Source organism: Micromys minutus (genome assembly GCF_963924665.1).
Source record: "Micromys minutus genome assembly, chromosome: 10".
NCBI classification, from domain to species: domain Eukaryota; kingdom Metazoa; phylum Chordata; class Mammalia; order Rodentia; family Muridae; genus Micromys; species Micromys minutus.
Window position 1 is genome coordinate 13,595,304 of NC_137979.1, and position 24,318 is coordinate 13,619,621.

The 24,318-nt window shown below is 46.4% G+C and overlaps 2 protein-coding genes and 1 pseudogene across 3 annotated transcripts in view; all 3 read right to left on the reverse strand.

The window, feature by feature from the left end:
- Nucleotides 1-8,265, reverse strand: part of LOC308425454 (multidrug and toxin extrusion protein 2) — a gene marked incomplete at both ends in the record, with an annotated part of 38,624 nt that extends 30,359 nt beyond the window's left edge. Inside the window, 5 exons of the mRNA XM_080922786.1 lie at nt 2,372-2,414; nt 3,003-3,151; nt 4,120-4,188; nt 7,944-8,045; nt 8,122-8,265. Of these exons, the coding sequence (XP_080778912.1) occupies nt 2,372-2,414; nt 3,003-3,151; nt 4,120-4,188; nt 7,944-8,045; nt 8,122-8,265 (507 nt within the window). The remainder of the gene's footprint in view (nt 1-2,371; nt 2,415-3,002; nt 3,152-4,119; nt 4,189-7,943; nt 8,046-8,121) is intronic.
- On the reverse strand, nt 4,645-4,958 carry LOC308426236 (ATP synthase subunit g, mitochondrial-like; annotated as a pseudogene). Its single transcript has one exon. The product of its transcript is annotated as an ATP synthase subunit g, mitochondrial-like (transcript).
- A 1,566-nt stretch (nt 8,266-9,831) lies between the features above and the next one.
- Nucleotides 9,832-24,318, reverse strand: part of LOC308425816 (multidrug and toxin extrusion protein 1) — a gene marked incomplete at both ends in the record, with an annotated part of 33,763 nt that continues 19,276 nt past the window's right edge. The window contains 5 exons of the mRNA XM_080923372.1: nt 9,832-10,058; nt 14,051-14,123; nt 14,859-14,953; nt 19,199-19,331; nt 19,593-19,662. Coding sequence (XP_080779498.1) covers nt 9,832-10,058; nt 14,051-14,123; nt 14,859-14,953; nt 19,199-19,331; nt 19,593-19,662 — 598 coding nt within the window. The remainder of the gene's footprint in view (nt 10,059-14,050; nt 14,124-14,858; nt 14,954-19,198; nt 19,332-19,592; nt 19,663-24,318) is intronic.

Here is a 24,318-nt window from a genome sequence, read left to right on the forward strand (position 1 = left end):
GGGAAAAAGGAAAACAAGAAGTCAAATTATCCCGATTTGCAGATGATACTACCCTATACTTACAGGGTTCCAAAGCTCCACCAGAAAACTCTTAGCTTTGTTAAATAATTTCTGCAAAGTAGCAGGACACAAGATCAACAACTTCCTTCCATGACACCAGTGTACTCACCAAAAAGGAAATCAAGACGACTCCACTTACCATACCATTGAACGATAAGTAAACGCCAAGTAATCGGCACAAATGAGGTGAAAGGCCTCCAGAATTAAAGCTCTAAAGAAAGAATAGGAAGGAGATGCTAGAAAATGAAGAGGTCTCCCATGTCCATACATTGACAGAATCAATACTGGTTAAATGGCTGTATTATGATCAGCAAAATATTCAGTGCAATCCCCATCAAAATCCCAATAACGTTTTTTCATGGAAATAGGATGACACCTCTAAAAGCACAGGGAGTGTCCAAAGCAATCCTGAGTGAAAAGAGCAATGCTGGAGGAATCACAATATCTGACTACAAATTATACTACAGAGCCATAGTGACAGAGATGGCAGATACCGACCCCAAACAGATCAGTGGAGGGGAGGACCTAGAAGTCAGCTCACACAGATGCTGACTTGTAACAAATAGGCCAGAAACATGTTAGAGGAAACACCTTTGAACCAGTGGTCCTAGCAAAACTGGACCACAGAACTATAAAAGACTGAAAGTCAACAACCCCCTATCCCTTCCCCCCCCCCCATGTATGTGTATAAGAATCAACTCAAAATGGGCCAAACCCCTGAAAATCTACAACTAGCAGAGGAAAACATTTGGAAAATATCTCATGGTAAAGGCATAGGCAAGAACTTTCTAGAATAGGACCCCAAAGTCCAAGAAATAATAGGGGAGGAAACAAATGGAATTGCATCAGTTTAAAATGTCTTGAATGCAGCAAAAGAAGTGGTCCACAGAGTGGAAGAAAACGTTTGCCAGCCACTAACCTGCCAGAGGATTAGTATTCAGAACATATGGAGATCTCAAAAAAGGAAACATAACAAGAAGGAGCAAACCAATTTACAAACTGGGTGAAAGAACCAAAGAGACAAGCTTCAGAAAAAGGGGGCCCACAAACTTATGAAAAAAAAATGCCCAACACTCTTGGTCATCAGGAGAATGCAAATCAGATTCCATCTCAACCAAGTCAGAGTGGCTTTTATCAGAAATGCAACAAGGGCTGGAGAGAATGTAGGGAAAGAACTTCACACGCGATCCATGGGAGGGAAAATCAGTACAGCCAATCTGAAAACCAGTTTGGCCATTCCTCGGATTTCAAAGCAGAGCTACTGAACCGATCCGCCTGCACCGCTCACATATGTGTGAGCAGGATTGTCTTACTGCGTCCCTGTCCTATCACTGCAGCACCATTCACAGCTATAGTGGTCCTAGTTGTTTTCCCATTGCTGTGACAATGACAATTTAAGATCTGATGATGAGATGTCTCCATGGGTAAAGATGTTTGCCGCTGAGCTTGATAATCTAAAGTCCATCTCCAGGACCCATATGGTGAGAAGAGAAAACAGATTCTCACATGTTGTCCTCTGACCTTCACACATGTGTCATGAGTGTACATGCACATACACAAAATCAATAAAATGTAAGTAAGGTGATGTAAAGGGTAAATGGTTTATTTTGGCTCACAGTTCAGGGACACATTTCAGGGCAACAGGAAGTTCATGGCGGCAGCCTGAGGCAGTGGGCCACACTGCATCCACAGTCCAAAACCAGAGGGAGATGAGCACCTGTGTTCAACTGACTTTCTCCCATTTGGGCAGTCTTAGAACCAAGACTAAGGAATGGTGCCACCCATAGTGGGTAGGCCTTTCAAATCAACCCAATAAAGATAACTCCCCAAAGTCATTAATGAGGCTGGTCTCCAGAGCAATTCTAGACCTCACCAAGTTGACATGTGAGAGTAATCATTACACATTTTGCTGGTAGCCATCAGCGGACAAATGGATAAAGAAAATGCAGTTTGCATAAAACAATGGGATACTATTTTATCATTAAGATTAAGATCATGTCATCTTTAGGAAAATGAACAAACTTGTGTCCCCTCATTTAAGTGAAAAGCCAGACTCAGAAGGACAATTATTACATATTTTTCTCTCATATGTATATTGAGGGGGAGGGATAGAACAGAGGAAATTGAGAAGGGTCATGGGAACCAGGGAAAGGCAGAAGAAGAAAAGAGAGGAAATTGGATATGATCTAAGGGCATTATACTCACGTATAAAAATGTCTCGATAGAATTATTATTATTATATTATTATTATTATTATTATCATTTCCATGACTATATACTAATAATGAAACACAGCAGCTGTGAGACTTACAGGAAGAGCAGGGATGCAAATCATCACATAAACCTGGGCTAACCTGGAACAACAAGACAGCTTTCAGGGGAAAGTGAAGTGGTTTCTGGTCACCCTACCTTCTGGTCCAGCTCAGGGCATCTTCTAAAAGTTAAAACCGAATACCTATGTGGGAGATGCTGAGTCAAACCGGCTTCCTGCACTCTGCGTCAGCAGCATCCGAGCTGCTAAGTGGTTACTCACGTAGGGGGAAGGGGCAGCCGAGACTTTTCAGGGTGGAAGGAGGGTCCACGCCCCCAACAGGAAAACAACGCACTACAAGCTGAGCACAGTGCAATGCAGAAACCTTTTGGGAAAAGCCTCAAGCCCAGGAGCAGAGATCCCACCAGAGTGCTGTTTAACCCCGCCTACCCTAAACGCAGCAGCGGGGGAGCGGGGGGGGGGGCAACTGTGTATCAGACTCTGCGCCTAGAGAACCGTGTGGAGAGATGATAGACAGATAACCCGGTGCATTGCTGTGTGCTGCCTTGTCCCTGTGCCTGTCACTCTGTGCCCACTGTCACAGCGCCTGGCCCTGAGAGCTCACATCCAGCTCATCCGCTCAGAGTGGCAGCCACTTACTGCTGATGGGGGACTCTGAGCCGGTGCTCACCTGGCGACTTCTGGGTCCTGCCTTAGGAGCAGCAGCAGGCGCTCGGTGTTGAGGAAGATGGCCCAGCAAGGGAAGCAGCAGAGAAGCAGGATGAGGATGCCTCTTTGGAGTATGACCCCCACGCGCTTCAAGTTCTTGCCTCCAAAGGACTTGGGAAAACAATGCTTCTGTGAGTGTGGCAGCCACGGCTTCACATTCCCAGCAGGCCCTGCCGCCCTGGGAGCCATGTTTCCTGCTACACTGCCCACGGGGTGGGGCCAGGCCAGAGGTGGGGGGATTTGGCCAACACGCCCCAGACAGCTGACACCGCGGCATCCTGTGTGCTCTAGGACAGCTGTTCCCTGCTCTTAGGAACTGAGGCTGGTCCCATGGAGCATAGAGGAGCAGAACAGAGCTTTGGGAAGGGAATATGCACAGACGGGGGTTTGGGGAAGAGAGACACCCACGGTGCTGGGCTGGCCCAATAGTTAAGGATGACCTTGTTTTATTGGAGAAGCCCCAAGGAGACCTAGCAAAGGTTAAGCCCAGTGGGTGGGGAAGCGATGGAAAGGGTGTTGATGGGAACTGAATCCAGTGCCGGACCAGGAGTGCAAAAACATTTTTAAGACACTTACAGGGGAGCTCAGAGTGAGGGACAAGAAAAACACAGGCCCTGTGTAGGCCAGGCTGCGAGGGCAGAACTGTCCACTAAACACAATGGGAGCCACTGATCTGTCTGCGCCTCTGCACCTAACCCAGCCAGTGGACAGGGCCAGGTGAAACCCAACAAACGAAAGTGGAGGCCCTTGACATATAAACCAAACCTCTAAGGAGGCAGAAAGATCCCACACACACTGTTTCCCCCACAATCAGAGGCTCCAGACCGAAAAATCACCCGAAGGAATCTGGTGCCACCTAGGATGAGTTTGCTAGTTTTCCTACTGCACGCCTCAGTGCCGCGCCATCAGCATGCAGCTTTCGTGTCCTATATCGTGGCCAGAGTCACAGCTAAGTCAGCTGAGTCCTGTCCCATGGCCGAGTAACTAAGCTATGCTGTCCATAGGTAAAGGGCCACCCCTACCCCCGACAAACCACAGGCTGCAGTTCCCTAGGCAATGGCCAAGGACCCATGTCTCACCTGAGACATCAGTGTGTCACAAGCGGAGGCCAAGCCAGTCCCTACTGAGATTCCAGTGACATTCACAACCTGCAAGGAAAACAAAACAAAAACAAAACAGGCCAAGTGCAGCAGGCAGAGTTGCTCAGAGCCGAGGAGCCTCTGCAGCTCAGGTTGTTGTTGTTGTTGTTGTTTTAGATACGGTCTTACTATGTAGCCCTGGCTGTCCTGGAACTCTCTACAAAGATCAGGGTAGCTCTAAACTCACAGAGATCAGCCTGACTCTGCCTCCTGAGTACTAGGATTAAAGACTTGTCCCATGATGCCCAGCTCAGCACCTCAATTTCAAAGAGCTTTTATGCCCAAATGAATGTCCAGTTTCTGTGGTTAAGACAGCCACATGAATCCTTTGGGATTATCAAACCAAAATGCCTTTTCTTCTTTTTTTTTCCCCCACAACTAGGACTTTATTCAGATTGCAGTCTTATTACACACGGTCCAAGAATATTCAAATAAGAACTTAAATCAGAAGCTAAAGATTGGTCTTCAAATATCATAGCCAACAATGCCACGTTTGCCTGTGATCTCTCCGATATAAAACCACATCCTCACCTCAGTGGCCACCAAACCCTTCAGCACAGCTTCCTTGACTCTAAGGTGTCTGAAACTGCCAGTTTTAGCATTTTGAATTATTTTTTTTTCATGCTCTGAATAGCTGTAGGGATTTCACCAGGGGTTGGGGGAACCAGCTCACCCTTGGCGTAGTGCCAGAATGTGGCCAATCGTGGCTTTGAGTAGGTCACAGCAGCGGCCACCATTGACGGTGCCTTCTCTGCGAAGTTACGGATGAACTTGGCCATGGTCTAAGGTGGAAGGTACATCTCCCCGAACCACCGGCTGAATGTCACCCCCCAAATGCCTTTTCTAATCTAGGGCCACAGCCACCTTAGGTCAACCAGGTGGGCTTAAAGCTCCACATTAGGTAAGAGACTCTGCCTCACATGAGTAAAGTGGAAAGGGAGAAAGTGGGACACTCTCTTCCTCCTCTGGACTCAGAACGCAGACATATGCACACACACACACACACACACACACACACACAAACAGCACCCAATGTTTATTAAACATATACTATGTGCCAGGTTCTTCATGCATTATGTTATGACCAGGCACTGTCCAAAGTCACATGCACATAGGGTTATAGTTTTACATTTTAGGGGAAACCTGAGTGACAAAAACTTACTATGTTTGCATCACCTAGGTTACTTGGTGTGACCTCAAACTGAGAGATCTTACTGCAAGCCTCAGGTTTTAGTAGTCTGGTAAGGACCTGGTTTGTGCTACCCTCTCAAGTAGATTTTGTGATTTCCCAACGACCCAGAGATTAGCCCACAGGTCAAGGGGTGGGGCAAGTGTGCTAAGAGGGAAGTGCAGTGCTTTTCTTCATCCCGGGCCTCAGCAGCTGGTGTCAACTCCAGTTAAATTACCTTCCCTCTGACCCAGTGTTTTGGCTAACGAAATGTGGCCTCTGAAGGTTTATGTGCTGAAAGTCTGGTCCTCGATGTGGTGTAGTTGAGAGGTAGTGGGACCTTCAGGAAGTGGCATTTAGTGAAGGTGATTAAGTCACTGGGATGCCAGTCTAAGATGGGGACTAAAATAGTTCTCACGGGGCTCGGTAGGTAGAGTGCTTGCCTAGAATGCACCAAGCCAGCGCTGCATACACTGGGCATGGTGACACATGCCTGTAACCCCAGTCCTGGACGGGTGAAGGCAGGGGGAGCTGCTCAGGGCTACCCTACTACATGGCAAGTTTGAGGTCAGGCTGGCCTCTGAGATCCCAGGACCTAATTTGTTCCTATGAGAACAACTGTACCGAGAAGCCAGGTGTCCAAATCCCTCTTGCCTTCAGTCTCGATGTGTGACTGTCTGCTCCTACCAGAAGCCACGGTGCCGTGTACGTGATGACGGAGCTCCGAGACCCCCACTGGATCTAGCAGAAGCTAGTGCTGTGCTCTTAAATGTCCTGAAGTGTGAGCTAAAGAAACGTTTTCCCTGTAAATTGCTCAGCCGCCGCAATGCTTTGAGATAGTAACAGTGGAGACCTACATCCGAAGGAGGTCAACAGCAGGCCACATGTGGAGTGCCCTAAACTTAACCCCACCAGACATGAAACCCAGAGGGCACATGGCATAGGAGGGCCCAGATGTGAGGCACACACCATGATTAAACCAATCTAGGAAAAGGGGAGTGGAAGTACCTCACTTTATAAAAAGTGATGGTGTATGCTTTTAGTCCCAATAGTCAGCAGGAGGCAGAAGCAGGTGGATCTCTGGGTTCGAGGCCAACCTGGTCTCCATAGAGAGTTCCAGAACAGCCAGAGCTACACAGAAAAAAAAAAAAAAAAAAAAAACTGTCTTGGACAAATAAACAAACAAACTTTTTCCCCCCCAAAACAGGGTTTCTCTATGTAGCTTTGCCTGTCCTGAAACCTGCTCTGTAGACCAGGCTGGCCTTGAACTCAGACACCTGCCTCCCTGAATCCCTCCAAGTGTTGGAACTAAAGGTGTGTACCAACACTACCCCACTTTATTTGACACATAAGAGTGTCTTTGTTCTGGTTGTTGTTGTAGCTAACTGCCTTTGGTTGGCTTAGAATACCTCTATAGTCCAATTTTGTTCAAGCTTCTACCAGAATGAGCACAGGTGGAGTTCGCACCGGGAACATTACAACAAAAGATGAGACAAAAATGACTAGGCCTGTAATTCCAACTGAAGCAAGAATATTGGAACTTCGGAGACCAGCTTGAACTACTGAGCAATTCCCTGTTTCAAAAACAGAATTTATAAAACTGAACATATCTAACCATGGTGCCACCAAGTCCACTGCAGTCTCAGAAATTAGTTACAAGTTAACATTCATTAAAAGCAACATATCTCCTTGACCCATTTGTGAAGGGCTGACAGTGGCTCTCGCTGTCCAGAACCTTATCTGCAGAAAGCCCTGCCTGTGGAACATACTGGGCTCCCACGAACCACTGCCAAACCTCCGGTCTCATCCTGGGTCACATTTATTCCCGTTGTTTTTAACTCTAGAGACACAAACAGGAAAAGGAAACTGCCAAACAACAAGGGGGGGAGGGAGGGAGGGAGGAAGAGGAAGAGAGAGGGGAGGGGATTCTGCTATACATAAACTGAGACCCCTCATAGCCAGGTGCTCTCCCGCACGATGCTCAAAGAGGAACTGCAGATCTTAGGTGTTGCACGGAGCATTCCAACATCCTAACGGGTAGAAGGGACAGACATTTTCAGAAATAGCGGAGGACCCAGTCACCATCACCTCACCTGGAGGAGGAGTTTCTCTCCTGTCTAAAAGTGCAGATCAAAGCAACTTTCCACTACCTTACTAGGAGATGGAGCGAGACTTCTAAAGATGCGTGATTTCAAGCCATGCGCAAGGAAGACGCTTTACAAGAGAAACAGTGCTGTCTTAATGAACTGCGTAACTAATGGCTTTGGTGGTTTGGTTTCAGAAGAGGGAACGGTAGCTGTGCAGAATGTGCTCGACTTGGGACACTCTTCACATCTCTCAGGACGCAGTGCGGAAGACGGGAAGGGGGTGGGAGTGGGGTGGGGGTTGCTCTGAACTCGCTCTCTTCCCAAATCTGAAGATCATGGTAGCACTGTGGGTCAGGCCCAGACCCGCAGTTCTAATTCTGACTCTCGGGGTTGTGGGTGTACCGAGCATACACACGGCGCTCAGGTATTTCCAGCTCTGCACAAATAAAACCACGTTAAAGCTTTCCGGTTTTACCACCACACCGTCGGCTGAAACAGTTGGCACCTACGGAAACAGCGAGTGTCACGGCGTCCAGCTCGACTTTGCCCAGGTGTCCGCAGAAGATGGAACTGACGATGCTGATGAGAAAGATCATCAGCTGCGCCAGGAACTGCAAGGAGCAGAGAGGCGGTCACTCCAGGGCCGCTTGAGGTCGCCCCGCGCCCGCAGCTCGGGGTCCGACTCACCACCGGGCCCGCGAGCGCCGCCAGCGCCGCCGCCTCCCGCCGCACGTCGGGGGACAGCGCTCCTCGCAGGCTGCGCCCCTGTGGGACGCGGACCGGCTCCGGGGGCCGAATGGCGGTGGCCAGGCTGTCCTCGGCCGGCTCCATGGTACAGGCTCAGATGGAGGAGCGATCGGCACGTGGAGCGGAGTAGCCACGGAGGAGTGCCGGGAGCCGTGCGGGAACCGCCCCAAGCCCCACCCCGCCCCGGGAGCCGCGTCCAAATCCAACCGTCACCGAGCGCAGCGCGCGGCACAAGCCTCGGTCTGGGTGGCTGAAAATCGTCGTCTTACAGACCCAAGAAGAATTAAGCTCCGAAGGATGGTTTAGGTGGCCCCAAGCAAACCCTATGTTGGAGGGCTGCCGGTGAAACTCGGTGAGGAATGCCTGCCTGTAGCAGACCCCGAGTTCCAGCACCAGCCACCAAAAGAAAAAAATAGATTGAACTGTTTTACACTCAACGGTGACTAACTTTACTAATTGTGTTCTTTTTCTGATCTTTGAAAGTTTGCTGAATTATCCGTGTGTACTTAATCAATCCCTTCAGAGGCTGGAAGAATTGGGCACTGACTTCATTAAAGCTTTGTCCCCTGGCCACCACCAGGGGGACTGTCACTCTGGGTCTTCCCCGCTTCATAGCTCCAGAGACCTCCCCCAGACTGCACCCCTTCCCCCAGGGGATCTGAGCCTCTTCTGATGATCAATAAACGCTGTTTACTAATGGAACAATAATCTACAACCCAGAGACATATCATAAAATGTATTTAATAGAAGTCACACAGTCTGAATATGGAACCAGTTCGGATACAGGTTTGTAGCTTAGAAAACAATAGGCAGGAGAAATAGGAATTCTACCCCTGAATGAAGACAGTACCCAGCAGTGCATGTTTGAGACAGTAGTGGGAGAATTAATATTTCACCATCCTCTCCCCTGCATTGTCTTAGACCACAATATGGTGTTTGCCATATTCTTTATTAGACAAACAATATTTTGGAATGTGCAGTTGAATTCTGTTAGCTAAAATGACCAGCTACTGTCGGCTCTGTGAATTGTCTGTATGTTCAAAACTGCACGTGGTCCCAGACTTACAGTGATTCACTTTCCAAGGGCTCAACTTTACAATCGGGTGCAGAAGTGACATGGATTCAGGAGAGACTAGTTTTGAACTGGGAGCTTTTCCTGGGTTCACAATGTGTGATGCCATCCTTGGAGACATGGGACAGCGGCAGTGAGAGCTACAGCCTCCAGGTAACCCTGCGATCCCAGAGGTGAAAATTCAGCATTCCAGTTGGTGCAATGTTTCAAACACTGGTATTTGGCAATAATATTGTATACATTGTCCACTCACGGAGCACGTCCTCTCTCTGTCTCTCTCTTATCTATGTCTCTGTCTCTCTGTTTCTATCTCGTGTGTGTGTGTGTGTGTGTGTGTGTGTGTGTGTGTCTGTGTGTTTCTCTCTGTGTCTCTCTCAAACACACACAGAAACAGAAAGACAGAGACAGAGGGAGGGAGAGAACTTACATGTCAGAAGGCCCTGAACATGCTGAGTGTATGGTTGTCTGCCTCAGCAATATCCCCAGCCCCTGATATGTTCAGTGTGTGGTGGGTTTGTCAGGCATTAATGTCACAGACTGAGGAGCACCTGCATTGCTGGGTTGATGACATCCCTACATCATTCAATTCTGATATAAATTCTCACCAAAATCCCACCCACAAAGACCAAGACTACCCCTAGGAGCAGGAACCCTCGCCGTAGGGCCAACTGTTTCCAAGACAGTTTGTTGCTGTCCTTTGGACGGACAGGCAGAGCTTGTTCCTGGTTTGTCTTCTGGTCCAACTGAATCTCATTCTTTTTTTCAAGTTCCATCATCACAATTTCCCCTTGGCTCTCAGGACCCACTGTGGGGGGGGAAAGGAGGTCTTAGTGAGCAGTTTAAAAGGATTTTTATTTTCATATGTATAATTGATGGCTATTATTCGTGACTATTGCTAGGAGTAAGTTGACTCAAGAAACAGTTGTTATGATAAATAAAGGAAGTAAGAAAGAGAGAGGAAGGAAGGAAGAAAGGAAGGAAGGAAGAAAGGAAGGAGGAAAGGAAGAAAGGAAGGAGGAAAGAAAGGAAGGAAGGAAGGAAGGAAGGAAGGAAGGAAGGAAGAAAGGAAGGAAAGAAGGAAGAAAACAAGCATCATTAAATGCCAGGTAAGAGAACTTAGGGCTATGCTTCAGGAGAAGGTGCTGCTGTCCCTTTAAATGACTATTAATGTTCCTTCAAGTTGTTTTTGTTTGTGTTGGATAAGGCACTGTAGAGAAAACTATAACAAATCAATCAAAACTGCCAAATCACACTGACCCACACTCCTGGGTTACAGGAGTGTCCTATAGGAAGGAACCCACAAGTACACACTATAAATGGCTTACGAGTTTGTGCTGCTAATGGTTTGTTTGTTCAGAGTAAACTTTCGATCTAAATGTCATTCAAATGGGCCCAGGAGAAATGCAATTTTCAGTCACCTTGGCCAGCCCTGCCCTGCTACAGCACCTCAGAGACAAGGCCAAGCATTTAGCCAGAGGAACAAAATGAAACTCTGAAAGTATTCATTCCCTGTGTTCCCTGCTCTCTGTATAGTAAGAGGAGGAGGAGGTAGGCAGGTCCCCCTCCAGCTTCCCAGATTCCCAGCCTGCTGGATAGAGCATAATTTAAAGACACAATTCCAGATTTTGTTTATTGTGACAGATAGGAAATCAAATTCCATGCCCAGAGCTGCTGAGGGAGCTACTTCCAGGATACCCTTTAGCCTCATCTCTGGGATGTGCTCACTGGCTCTGTACTTAGTCAAGAAATAGTTCTGGAGCCATCAAGTAGGAATGAAGGCCTTTTAGAGACTTGTGGTCTTTCTTTCAATAGTCAGACTATTAAAGCAATGATTCCCAAGAAAATGCCATTTCCCCTAGAAACATCATGCTGGGAGAAGAAAAGGGCTGATGCCTGGGACCATCCAGAGGGGAGCTTGTCTCCCACAAAGAGATTTCACAGTTCTGACAAGTTCTCAGACAATCTTGTAGGAAAGACTATCGGTGATGGACCACGTGTCGACCAGGGCTGCGTGCACATCTAAGCATTCCTCGTGCCCTCTGCTTAAACCTAAACTTTATGTCAGGATCCCAAAGATACAGTTGAGAGGAAGAAGGGGGTATCGCTGGGCCTTTTCATTTGTTCCTCTTCCCAGTGCTGCCACACTGGATAACAGCCCCTCACCCCTTCTCCGCTTCCCAGCATTGCTTATCTGTTCAGCTGGTCCACTGATATAGGTGCTGAGCATGCATTAGGGCTGCCAGGGCTCTGACCCTAACGATGCTGGTTACCTCTGAGCACCTCTATTCACTGCATAAACTGCTCTGGTCAGCCAGTGTGGGGAGCCAGAGAGCTTTCTAGGATCAGGCTTTTAAGGGGCAGATGGCTACTTAATAAGCATTTCAGACAGAAAATGAACCAAATGGAGGAGAGATAGCTCAAGTCATTCACAGAACTGATTATGGGGCTCTCCACCTCCAAGGATCCACTGAGTACCAAGCAAGATAAGGACTCACAAGAAGACTAGAGTCTCATGACCTTGTAGAGCGAGAATACTAACAGAGAAACATGCTAAGAACTTTCCAGGAGAAAGATAAAAGCAGATTACCTAGCCACCTAAGAAGAAGATCGGTATCGTCTTCCTTTGGAAGCATAGGAGGGCACGTCTGTGATGGAGCAAGTACACCTTGCCAGAAGTGCTTGGGGTCAGAAGTAGTTTACTTTCCAGTGGCTTGGATTTCAGAATGTTCGGATTAGGGATTTCCAACCTGTACTATGGTTGGTACAATGGCCTCAGAATTCTGACAAGATAATTTAGAACATCATAACACTGGTTTTTCCAGGCACGGTGGTGCATATCTGTAATGCCAACTTGGAAAGTAGAGGCAGGAGGGTCAGACCTTCAAGGTCATCCTCACCTAAAAGCCAATTCAAGGCTAGACTGAGTTTCAAAGATCCTGACTCAAAGAAACAAAGACAAACAAAGTGTTTAAAATTAAACCATGTCAGTTCACATTTATAGAATACTTGGGCTGTGCCTGGAAGTTTCTAACACTCAGTCCTCAAAGCTACACAACAAGTACACAGTAAGTATACACGGTAAGTATAATTATTTCCCACATTTTACCAGCTAGTCCTTCCTCCCAAGCTAATTGTTAGATCCGGATAAAATTAATAAATAAACATAAAATAAAGGGAATTAAAAAGAGTATCTTGAAGGTGGCAGAGAACTACTAGCACACACATACACACTCACATGCACACACACATACACACACTCATATGCACACATACACACACATAGTCACACACACTCATGTACACACACGTGCACACAAACATCACACTCACACACATATACATACACATGCACACACATCACACACACTCACACACAAAGTTCCATATTTGGACACATGGCTCAGGGCTGAGCAGTGGGTGGGCCCTGCTAAACCTCCCTGTGTCTGAGCTTGAAGCCTGCATGCAGGGTTTAAAGATGGCCCCAGACTTGGCCAGCCTCACATTGACTGCCTCTTACCTTCAAGTTAGTGAGAGATTTTGGGAATCTCAACCTCTAAAATTCCCCTAGATGGCTTGTGAAACCTCGGTGTCTAACTAGAGTAGAAGAAAGTCCTGAATAAAGACAGCTTCATGTGACTCAGAAAACAATGTTCAAGGATAGCCGTACACTAAGAACAGAATCAGAGAAACAACAGACCACTGCCAATTGACCACAGCCCCCTCCATTTAACCTTCTAGAAGCCAAAGGGTAACATTATAGAGGAGTGTTGGGGCCTGTGGCACCTTCTTGCAAAACCCTACATATCCACATTATAAAAGCATTATCTCGGGAAAATGGCTGCTCCTAAGACCTTCTAATATCAGAGAGACTTCACATAATAAGGTCACCATGATTTCCTCCCCCATACCCCATACCTAGTAGACAGCACCCTCAGAAGACCCACACCCCCACTCCCTTCTGTAGCTTCAGATGTGTCTCCATACACTTCAAGTACCTGTTCCTCCTTCATGTCTCACGGTATGTGTCCCACAGCTACAGACACAGATTATACTGTTGTTCCCCTGTGTGTCTTTGTCATGTCAGTCACGGATTGCAGGAAGGTAGAAGAAAGCCACTTTACCTCCCTCTCGGGAGTGAAAGGTTAATAACTGCCCAAGGAACCGGGGATATGGAAGAACTGCCAAACTGACAGAAAACAGCCTAATGTAACTGTATTTGCATGACGCAAAGATCCAAGCAAGAAGCTGGTTAAAGTGAGCAATGCTTAGCCAACCACAGGGACCCCATTAAAGTGAACGTGCAAATACCAGCTTTCAAGACTTTCTCCTCACATAGAAATGCCAAGTGTTGGAAATGTCTTGGAACCCAACATAAAGGACGGAGACTTATAGCAGGGGATGACCTGTCAGCTCCCTACGCTCAGTGGTACACGGTTTTATGCACACAGTGATATGTCTACTGTACCCCATAAATAACACAATTATTGCGTGTGAACCAAACACTTCCAATATGCTTTTTAAAAAGAAAATGGAGGTCTGTAGATTGCTTGCAGAGGTACGAAGCTTAGCAGAGGGCCTAAGATGCTTGAGCCATTCAGTACAATCTGTTAACAGATGGAACCAAAGCAAACAAACTTTAAGTTGGTTTATCTCAGAGTGGGTATAACTTGACATCTGTTTCTGAAACAGCAGTACCCTGCGTGAGAGCTCACAGCAGCTAATCCAGATGTGTCCCACAAATGTCCCTCCAGTCCTATATAGCAGGTCTGCTCCAGAACTGAGAAAACTGTCGCTTACCTGGGTGAGCAGGCTCCTGAGAGACAGCAGAATTCAGGGCCCCATTTACCTTCAAATTGGCGTTTACTTGAGCCTAGAAAAGTAAGCGAAACTCAAAGGAGGTTCAGACGGCAACGGGGAGCATTGCTAGGCATGGCCACCAGCTTTAGGAGGGGCCATGCCCCTTAAATGACACCGGAGACAAAGCTTCTCTGGTGTACGATGGAGCTCTCTTCTAAAAGACTGAAGCAGGTTCCTAAGTGGGTAAGGAGTAGACTAATCTGAGGGGGAGACTGACCGAGGTTGTTGAGAACTCCCCCTTCTTCATCTTCTTACTTCAGCTGCTCTTTCTACCCCCATGTTCCCGACCTCACATTGACCCTGAGAAGGTCGGGAGAAGGAAGTATACAGCCTCTCTCTCCCTCCCTCCCTCCCTCCCTCCCTCTCCCTCCCTCCCTCTCTCTCTCTCTCTCTCTCTCTCTCTCTCTCTCTCTCTCTCTCTCACACACACACACACACACACACACACACACACAGGATGAACTTTGAGAAAGTCTCTCTAGTTAGTTCCAATTCTTCTGAAACTAGCTTCTCACAGCAAGAGACCAGAAATGGAGCCCTGCTTTACTATTCACTGAACAAGCAAAAGGGAGCAAGTGCGGCCAGGGTCACTCAACCCTTCACCCCAAAACCCAACAACACAAACCCAATAACAAGCTTTAAAGGGCATAAAAAAAAAAAACTTCTCAAAATGAAAGAATGCTTGCCATATCCGGTCCAGTTTGGCATCTGCAGAAAGACTGGGGCAACCGTGAGGATGGCTACCTACCTGTTGACAGGCGAGTTTCCAATTAAGCCGAGCAATAAAAACCAGAAAACACATGGACTGACAGCTGGAGCAGATGATGATTCCTGACCACAGGCCTGCACGGGGAGATATTTGACAGTTCAGCTCATGGAGACAACAGCCACACTAAGTCAGTACTGGTAGGTAGTCAGGCAAGGTAGAGCCCTTGGTAGGATAGAGACCCCCATCTTGCAGAGGCCCAGCACCCACTAAGGTTACCTGACATGATTGATAATGTCAGAGCAAACGGTCCAGGAAGCTATTTGGATCATTTCTGCTTACTGTGATTGGATATCAAGAAAGGGGCCAGTTAAAAAAAAAAAAAATTTCTCCAGAAAAACTACTTTTCTATGCTCCTCAAAAGAGACTTTTTTTTTCATATGTGGCCTATGCATACATGTTTGTATGTTTACATGTATGTGAACATGTTGAGATGGTGCCCATGCATGTGTAGGGAGGCTTGAGGTTGACATCAGCCAACTTCCTTAATTGCTCTCCACTTACATATTGAACCAGGGTCTCTCTCCACCTCATATTTTGAGACAGGGTCTCTCTCCACCTTGTGTCTTGGGGCAGCGTCTCTCACTGAATCCAGAGCTCAATGTTCTGGAACTCTGTGCAGCCTGATATTCAGATTCCCTGACTTTGCCTCCACACAAAACTGTGTCTGTTCAGCTGCTTTCCGTCAGGACACACCTCACCCCCCATGATCCTCTCCCACTCCTCTGCTTGCCTTTCAGATTTCTGCCAAGACACATGGGTGGGGGGTAGTGGGGGAGTGATTCCCTCATGTAACAGGATCCAAATACACACAGACTTTGCAAACCAATCAAATCCATAGAAGGGCTGAGGCTATGTCTTGAGTTGTAGTTCAAAGGCTCATCTCTAATCTGCTCTTTGGTGCCAACTGCCCTCACATCTTACTTATCAATGGGCTCCTCTCAGAGTGAGTCAGTAGCCACCTGCCAATTCTAGGATGGAATAAGAAAAGCCTTTGGCTTCCTCCTTCAAATGCTCAGTTTTGCATAGAAACTACACACTCATTTCAAACATATCTGTTGTGGTAAATATTTTAAAGTGGCTTAAATATTAAAATGCTTTTTATAGTTAGATGGTTTTCAAAAATGTCAGAAATCCATAAATTATGACATTTAATGTAATTTATCTTTTGTTGAGACATATTTGCTCCTTACAGTTCCCCTTTGGTGGATTTAATGAAGAAATTGAGCATCTCTAACTCCTGGTGAGGTATAGTTTGTGGATAGGCAGCCACTGGGCAGAAACTGCTGATTTCATCTACAGACTAATTCTGTCCAGAATGGAACACTTTGTGCAGAATAGTTGACTGATAATCTTTGCTGAGCCAAAATTGTCAGCCCTTCAAGATTTCTGCATTTCAAAGTCTGTCAGTGATCCTGGTCCAGAAGGCTGAAGACTTATTCTCACACGTTGCTAACAGGGGACTGTTAGTTGAGATTTGTCTCTACAACCTCTCTCAGCTCTGGAAACCATGTTAGGCTTCCATTGTTTTGGCCACTCTCAGATTTCTGATGGAGCTGAAGACTAATTTAGTTGTATAGCCTACCCAAGCTAATTAGCTTTGAGAAAACATAGTCATTTAGAATATTTTCAACTGGTAATAGTTGTACATAGCTTACATTTAAAAGTAAAGTTTTTTTTTAAGTAAACAGAAAAGGTAATAATGGGTTGATGTTAAGGTGATACATGATTGGACAGTGGAAAGGTAGGTGGTGAAAAGGTTAGGAAAACAGAAGAGGAGGTAAGAAAGAGAAATTCCAAGAGGAATCAAGATGGAGCTGGAGAAGAAGGATCTAGATCCAGGTGGTCTTAATTGGTGATAGGTAGTTATGAATATTTTAAGGGTTTCTATAGGTCTTTTTATCTCATATAGAAGGGCAGTTTGTATCTTTGTCCATTGGATGTAAGCTTATTGTGTAGAGGATTTGTGGATTGAGAATTTAATATATAATCCTGTGTGATAAGCTACAGGGCTTTAAAGTCATGTTTGTGCCTGGCTGTGGAAGAAAAAAAAACACAGAGGTGGCCATATCCACCCGGGACAGAAGCAACAGGACAGGCGGAGTGAACCACCTGGGAAGGGAACCTTGTGGAGAGGGTGGCTCATGAGCTGTGTGACAGAGTTTGTGCGTTCGGTTCCACACTAGAATAGCATCCACAGAGTGAGACCAATAAAAGATTAAGCCATCTTTTTCATATTTACCACAACACTTATCTGCCTAGCTCTAGCTGTAATCTGAGTAACAAACTTGATTGCCACCAGCACCATAATCTCTATTTTAAAGGTCTAGGATGATTACCAGAAAGAAACCATAAGGAAATTGATAACCATTGTGATAAGTAAGTCTGCTCGTAAGAACCTGCAGCCTTCTGAGGTGCTTCTGGGAACCCCGTACACGACACACACTCCATGCAACATGAAAGATAAAACCAACCTGTACTGTATTTCTATTTAGGAGGCCATTAGGATGACTGAGTACATGAACTCACACAGCCCTCGCCTCCCCAGGGCCTGCACTCTGTCCCTCCAAGAGTCCTCAGCTCCCTCTACTTTTCCCACAACAGATACACTTCACAAATGAGTCAGTGAGCCAAGTGTAGGCCTTAGTATATAGATGTATTTATATTCTAAAGTAGATTCCTTTCTAAAATTTAACTGAGCCAGACATGGGGACACACACCTGTAATCCCAGCACTTAGGAGGCTAAGGCAGGCTGATCCCATGGTCAAGGGCTGCTTGGACTACATAGGAAGACTCTAAAATCAAAACAACAAAACAAAGTTGGATGTAGCCGGACATGATGGTGCAAGCCTTGAACCCTGAACTCAGGAAGCAGAGATCTCTGTGAGTTCTAGGTCAGCCTGATCTACATAGTGAGTTTCAAGACAGCCGAAGTTATACAGTGAAACATTTTTTAAAGTAATTTTAAGATACATCACTCACTGCATAAAATGATAACGTCACAAGGAGAGATACATAAGCTAATTACCTTGGCCTCAATAGTCCACATTCTCTGCATGTATCAAAACATTACTTTGTGTTCCATAAATGTTCGTAATTGTGTCTGTCGATTAAAATAATATTAACAAAAATATAAAAGCGACTATAAAATGTCTTCTTAGTATTTTGTACTGATTGCATGTTATAATAATACTACCTTGGAAGTGTGTTAAATAAAAACACTACTCGAAAACCAGACTCCTCTGATGTTTCCACTGGCCTGACATCAGCATATCCACGCCATGAACAACACCGGAAATTCGGCTAGGTAACAGCCGTACCTTCACAGCCACAGAACTCTGGCAAGCTCCTTCATTGGACAACCCCAATATTTTTAATTAAAATATTATTGAACTTGAGAAAATGGAAGGACACACGTAAAGAGGTGGAACTCGAGTCCCTCAGCAGCTATCAGATGACTCCTGATCACCTCCCAGCCTATCACACTGATGGATCCAAACAAGTCATGCTGAGTCAGTCCTTTATCCCAAAGACAACAGTTAGGCTTGCCTATAATCATGGCCAATACATTTCAATTATTATTTTAGAAACCAAAGCTGGACGATTAACTACCTCCCTACTTTTATTTAAAAAATGAGCTCCGGTCTTTTCAGAGCATGTGGGTTCAGTTCTTTGCTCCAAACACAGCAAGGCCATACCTTGAGTCTGCCCCAGAATCCTTTGCTTTACATCTCACCACACATCCCTCAGCAGAGATGTACGAGATACATAGGTGATAAGTGGGGAGCAGAGACTGAAGAAGGGGACAAAGGGGACAAGGAGGCCATCGCCAGCCTTGCCCTATCTGCTGAGAACACAGGGTGCTGTTCTAGCAAGTTCTATGTCCTGTGCATCCTAACCTAGGGCTTCCCCACCTCACCTCAAACTCCCCCAAGATACTAGAGGAGGAGGGCCTCAGTACTCCAAGGCCATGATAGGGGACTCACAGTGCTGTGAGTCCTTGATAAAGGAACAGGGCAAGAACTACATACAAGATGTTTCCCAATACATCAGAGATCCTGGACATTGTCTATGACTAAGGACTGGCTGGCTCAGAATGAGGAGAGTAGAAAGACCCTTTGCTGTGCTCCCATGCTGACACGTGAGCAAGAGGGGAGTGGCCAGGCAGCTCTGGGATCGTGGTCACTTTTCATCCACTGTCTGCACACTCTTTGACACTGTACAGAAGGAGTACAGGAAGCAGAGCGAAGTTTTCACGCACTTGGACATCATCCCTGGACCTGTGTGGGCAGCTGGCCTGTCTTCCCACAATGAGGCTTACCTATCACTCCCAGCTTGGTGGCGAACATCAGTGCGATCCCGATGGGGAGGCCGATGACATAATACCCGATGGCATTAACGATTGCTCCAACCTTCTGGTTTCCAGTGCCCCTCAGAACACCACCACAGGTACACTGTGGGCGGGTGACATCCATCAGCATAAACACAGCTGGTGCATCTAAAGATCCTCACCTCCCAAACATAGAATGCCTCTTTGTGATCCTCAGACTTGACTAGGAATCCATGATAATGCTTTGCAGAAGTGACCCTGATGACCATCAACAGGATAGACCACTCTAGCCTCTCTTCCCATTTGAAATGTATCATAATCAGAAGCAATAGCTGACATAGACCATGAAAGTATCTGGGGGTGGTTAACCAGGCTCAGTACTCACAGCAAGACCTTCAAAGAGGTGGGACACAGCATAAATGGGGACCACTTGAGCCACCAAAGCCAGGATTTCCCTGTCAGGAAAACAAAGCACATGGTGATTAGTAGGAAAGGCTGGAGAGATGGCTCACTGGTTTAGAGCACATGTTCTTGCAGAGGACCAAGGTTCAATCCCTAGCCCCAAGACTGCCGGGGACCCTGTTCCAGCGGATCCAAGACCCTCTTCTGGCTTCCACTGGGTTCCAGACATGCATTTTGCACACAGACACACACGCAGGCAAACATCCACATCTACAAAAAGGAAAAGAAGAAAAGACAAGGAAACAGGAATCAGAGGACATAAATCCCGGAAGAGAAGGACCTACACACGCACCCTCGCTCAACAAGGCTTGGCTCTTGGTCCAGCTGCCCTGGTATATTCACAATGGCCAGCAGCCCAAGGGGGACAAATCTACCATTGTATGACACATATCAGAAACCAACTTTCTAATCTATTTCATAGCTTTTAGGGGGAAAAATAACATGCAATCCACTTAAAACATTCAATCAATAAAAACCAGTGATCTGCTTTAGTTCCCATCTTCCCACTTAAAACAAAGTTTAGACCACATAGCCACCCTCCTTTTAACCCAATTTTTAGCCAGGTCTTAGACACACATCACAGGAGCTGTCTGAATGATGTATTGCACAGTGACCACTCATGTGTGCTCTGCATGGAATGTGGCTCAGTGGCAAAGCATCTGTCTAGGATGCGTGAGACTCTGCGTTTAGTCCTGCCACCTCTGAACTATAACTTCTTCCCAGCCAACCAAATTTGGTAAGAGTAAATGTCCCAAATGTATTCCAGGGTTCCCGCTGCTAGAAATGGGATCTGCTTTTAATGCTGCAGGGCTGTGACTGGGAAGACAAATGAGAGACACCTTGGGGGCACTGATTGGAGAGAGAGGAGAAAACGTCTGGCCGTAGATATTTGCAGAGTGAATGATTAATAAACCGAACACAGGATGGAGGGTCTCCTCCTTCCCTCAAACCCGTACAGGAACACCGTTGTTTGTTAAAAACGAGCTCTGGATGAGAAGGATAAGCTCGCGAGTCTGAGGCCCACCGTGTCTCATGGTACCGAGTGTCTGCCCTGTCTCCACGGACCACAAATCTTGCCACCCCTGTGCTTCTCTGATGTTTATAAAAATAGAACCACATGCAAATGAATCTGAGGAGACTCCCCTCCGCCTCTCACGTGCCCTCCTCTGTGACACTCACTCTGGCTTGTTCTGCCCACAGATGACCTTCTCTCTTCTAGTCCTTTCTACTGCTTTCACTAGTCTTCTAGTGCTTTCTGAGTGGCGCCCCTCAATCCCATCTACTTTGAGTTCGTCTCCAGTTTAGGGGCCATGGGGAGTCGTGATACCACAGATGGAAGCAAAGCCTTACAGTACACACAAAGTGCAGGCTCTCCCACGGAGCCACACGCCCAGGCCTTGAACTTTCAAATAGATAATTAACTCAGTTTTGAGGTACTAAGGGTCAAACTCAGAGCTTCAAGTTTAGAAGGTGCTGAGCTGAATCTCCGGCCCTAATATGGGCTTTTGAGTCATTTCTGTTGACAGAGAACGGTCTCATTTTCTTTGTGTGTGTGTGAACTGACAGATTTGGGTGCTGCCTGGGCACATCTGCTTTGTAAGGAATGCAGAAGTTTCCTCTTTGTGCTTTGAAATTTAAACATTATAACTACCTATATTTTAATGATTTGAAAATGTTTTCCCTTGAAATCTTCTGGAATCAGAGCTTTTTTTTTTGGCATTTTAAAACAAATTTCTGTTACTGATTATAAGAAAGTTACTATGTTTAGAGTTTCAGGTTTTATGGGATAAAAATGTATAGAGATTATTTCTTTTTCTGTGTTTTTGTTGTCTTTGTTTTGTTCTTTTTATTGACTCCTCAAACTTGTTAGCCTCCTGCCTCAGTCTCTTGACTGGGGAAATTATAGGCATGGGCCACTAAGCCTGACTGTGTTCTTTTAGGTTTTAATTTCCCTTACAAAAAGAGATTGTGAAAACCAATACTCTTAAGATTTTTGAAAATGTTGGGATCCACCACATATGCAGCCACCAAATTCAAGCACTATAGCTGATCCCAAAAAGTACTTACTGGCAGGAACCAGAGATGCCCCCTCAGGGACTATGCTGGAGTCATATGCCTGCAGCTAACCATCGGTCTCAACTCGGGAACCCCAATGAGGTTGCTAAAGAAAGGACCTAAGGAGCTGAAAAGGGTTGTAAACTCATGGGAAGAACAACATTATCAACCAACCAAACCCTCCAAAACTCCCATGGAGTAAAACACCTTTGTGGGAACATTGAGATACCTATTGATCCACTTGCATATATAGCTGAAGATATCAGTGTCTGGGATCAGTGTGAGAAGAGGCCTTTGGTCCAGGGAGGGCAAGTTTTCCCAATGTAGCGGAATGCCAAGGCAATGGGGTGGAGAGGGTGATCACAAGGGAGTGCACCTTTGTGAAGGCAAAGGGAGGGGGAGGGGGAATGGGAGCAGGGTGGGGTAAAGGGATAACATCTCAAATGCAAACGCAGAGTATCTAATAAAAAAAAGACGAAAAAAAAGATTTTAAAAAATGAACATGTTTAGTTGTTCTGGTAGTCTGTCTATCTGTCTGCCTGTCTGTTGCAAAATTAACCCTAGAAAAGACTGGAGATCTAAATAAAGTGATTTCCTTATGAGAAATAAAAGAAACTTGTTTCAACATGCCCTTATGGGGAGGGCTAGAGAGCTGTCACCTGGACCATGTCCTTGGCTGTGGCTGGAGGCAGAGGGAGGAGAGAAGGCAGGTAAATAGAGCTTGGGGTGTGTCAACCTGCAGATGGATTCGGTTCACCCCTTTCTTTGTGTTCTCCTTGTGGTGACTAGCTGAGCGAGGACTTCTTCTGTTTCATTTATTCAGCCAGTCTGGATTGGTTGTGCCCACTGAATGACAGGGACGTACTTTGAGAAATGTCTTATCCAATTATCCAATCACGTAGTGACAGTGCTGTGTGAACATTACAGAATGAGGTCACACAAACCTAGATGGTTTAGCCTGCCACTCGAGAGAGAGAGAGAGAGAGAGAGAGAGAGAGAGAGAGAGAGAGATGAAATAAATGTTTGTGTCTGTTTCAAGTTACTACTTACTACTCCTAGGGTCTGATAAACAAAGGACATGAAATGAGATCAAACCCGGGAGTGGACACTGGGGTTGAAGGATGTGGTGCAGTGATGTCACAGAGCTGCTGCGACCATAGCAGGGCACGCTGGGTGCCAAGGCAAACTTTCCACGTGCAGAGAGAGCACACTCTGAGTGATGAAAGGTTTGGGGAGAGGGCGTTGAGGGGGAGGGGTGAATGTGGTCAGAGTATATTATAAAACATAGATGAAAATACAGCAATTAGCTCGTCTTTTAACTTGTCCACTATTATTTTATGTGTGTGGGTGTTGCCTGCATGTATGTCTGTGTAACTGCAGTGCCTTTGTGGGCCAGGAAAGAATATCAGATCCCCTGAAACTGGAGTAACAAACGGTTAGACCAGCTTTATTGCTAATGGGAACTCCCAGGACCTCTAAAGAGCAGCCAGTGCTCTTAACTGCTAAGCCATCTCTCCAGCCCATAAATGTGTTTTTTTAAAATGTGTCCCAGGGTTCTTTATTTGAAAATAAAATAAGGGACACAGGATCAGAATCAAGAGCATCACTGAGCTCCAGCTTCCACCAACCTCCTCCTCCCACACTTTGAGCCCCACCCTTTGTGCTTGCAATCACTCCCCAGAAAATAAAAATCCTAACTTGTCTGCTGGCAGCACACACTGCAGACACACACACACACACACACACACACACACACAAACCCCTCTCCTTCCTCTGCCTGAATCCCTGGGCAGGGAAAGCACTTCAGTTTGGATGTATAGGAGAGCCCAGAGCAATGGCAGAAGTTGAGCATAGTGAAGTGGGGGATCCCCGAGCCTGGGGTACCAAAATAGGGTCCAGAAAGCAGAAGAAAGAATACAGGACCCCCTAAGAAAGAAGACTCTGTAGCTTTGCACTACTCTCATTGGAAACAGTCAATGCTAGATGGTCTGCCCTGTTGGTAAATGTCACAGGACCACCCTGGACCACACCCTTTTCTAGCCAACCCTGGCTGTAACAGTGGTCTGCTGTAGGGTGAGCCTCAAGAACAGCAAGAACACGAAACTCTCAGGTTTCTTCTCCCTTGGTTCTCAGTACTTTGCTTTTTCTCCTGGGCCTGCTCCAGGCTCTGTCCTTTGTGTATATCCTGAGGCTTCCTGTTGGCTTTCTCTGTCTACTCCTCCAGCAGGGGGTGAGGCCTAACCCTAGTTCTTGAAACTAAGATGAGGTCGTCTGGCTGAAGACCATTCCAAAGACAATCCCCAGGTTGACCCAACTCTGGCCTTGGTGTACAGTAGCATGTCTCTCCTCCCCAGCTGCTGTTCCCGTTCTTTCTGCAAAAACTGTACACCCGGGACTCCTTCAGGAAGAGTGGGGCTCCAGCTTCTGCTTGTCTATCTAACGGACCCCAGGTGGGCAATACCGAGCCAGCTCCTGTCTGGCCATCCTCTCCTCCATTTGGAGGTCTCCAGGCCAACCTGGGGCACAAGGCCTACACCAACCTAAAGTCCACAGCATACCTCCCCTTCACAGGAAGTCTCTCTTACACCTGAGCC